Below are 1298 nucleotides of genomic sequence, written 5' to 3' on the forward strand. Positions count from 1 at the left end.
AATACTACTTTGGTTCCCATGTTACAAGTGAAAAATTAAAAAGGGAGGCAGAATGGTTAACTATCTACCCAAGGTCATCCAGGGAATTGGTGGGGAGCAGGGTTCAAGTCGGGGTCTGGCGGACTTCTGGGCTCGGCTCACCCCTGTCATGCACAGCATCCCAGATGCTCACCTGAGGCTGCCTATCGCTGGCAGAAGGCGATGGGGAGCTCCCGGCTGGGCACCAGGATCCCTAAGTGCAGCATTTCCACAGGCTCGTGGTCCGTGGCCACGATGTCATATTTGCGGACGATCTGGAACACAGGTGCACACAAAGGAGAGTGAGCCCTCTGCCCCGCCTTGTGGAGCAGCACAGAACACATGCGGGAAGCAGTGAGGGCTTACCCAGCAGACGGCCAGGTGGAGCTGGAGCTCAGCCAGCCGGCGTCCGATGCACATCCTCTTCCCAAGGCCAAACGGGAGGTGTGCGAAGGGGTTGATCTTCTCTTTCTCTTGAAGCCATCGTTCGGGCCTAAACTGACTGGCGTCATCAAAATTTTCCTCGTTGGACCCCAACACCTGGGTATTTAGCATCAACACTGTCTGCAAACACACCAAAACGCATGCATTTAAAATAAGCAGAAGAAGGTGGTGGAAAAGCAAAACTTAACAAAAACAGCCACCTTAGAGATATAAAAGTCACCCATAAGTTTATAATAATGACGATTGCCAATATGCATGGGAGACCTGAAATGTGCCAGGTACTAAATCGGTAAATAACTTTAATATTCTGCATCACATTCTCACAACAGCCCCAGGTGATAGATTTTATTATTATCCCCATTTTACAGATGAGAACGGTGAGGCTCCCAGAGGTTATATGACTCACTCGGGTCCATACTTGAGTCCAGCTCTGTCCCATAGCCATTATTCCTAACACTATATGATGCAACACATATCAACCATGCACTACAATCTACTTATTTGCAAAATGAATGTTTTCTTTGTTGATGTTTTTTGGGGAACCGGATGCATATTTCAAAGCTCTGTAAGGGACAAAATAAACAAAGTCTACTCACTCCTTTGGGTAAAGCGTAGTCACCCAGAACTGTGGCCTTGTCAAGAGTCCTGGTTGTGAACGGCACACTGGGGGTGAGCCTGGAAAAGCAAAATCAAAGATGTACAGGCGGCCACAGGCCAAGTGCTGGCTCCAGTGTTGATGGGAACGCATTCTGCTTACGTGAAGAGTTGCTGCATTAAGTTCCTAAGCCCAAAGGGGAATCTGGTCACAGTTCTTCGTAAAGAGGTTCTGTCTCCTG

General features: G+C 48.5%; 1 protein-coding gene across 1 annotated transcript; it reads right to left on the bottom strand.

Annotated features, from left to right (window-relative positions):
- Window positions 1-177: 177 nt before the first annotated feature.
- On the bottom strand, window positions 178-1176 carry LOC102260231 (1,25-dihydroxyvitamin D(3) 24-hydroxylase, mitochondrial). Its single transcript, XM_005853086.2, has 3 exons — window positions 1059-1176; window positions 385-582; window positions 178-293 (listed from the first exon to the last, which is right to left on the bottom strand). The coding sequence occupies exons 2-3, from the start codon at window positions 571-573 to the stop codon at window positions 183-185; spliced, it is 300 nt and encodes a 99-aa protein (XP_005853148.2). The 5' UTR covers window positions 574-582; window positions 1059-1176; the 3' UTR covers window positions 178-182.
- Between the last annotated feature and the right edge of the window lie 122 nt (window positions 1177-1298).

The sequence above is a fragment of the Myotis brandtii genome, unplaced genomic scaffold (assembly GCF_000412655.1).
Source record: "Myotis brandtii unplaced genomic scaffold, ASM41265v1 Scaffold40025, whole genome shotgun sequence".
Classification (NCBI taxonomy): Eukaryota; Metazoa; Chordata; class Mammalia; order Chiroptera; family Vespertilionidae; genus Myotis; species Myotis brandtii.

Excerpts from the sequence above, each read along its gene's own strand:
- LOC102260231 (XM_005853086.2), bottom strand. The coding sequence starts at position 573 with ATGCTAAATACCCAGGTGTTGGGGTCCAACGAGGAAAATTTTGATGAC. Across the intron at positions 294-384 it reads TCCACCTGGCCGTCTGCTGG|ATCGTCCGCAAATATGACAT; the intron begins GTAAGCCCTCAC and ends CCTGTGTTCCAG.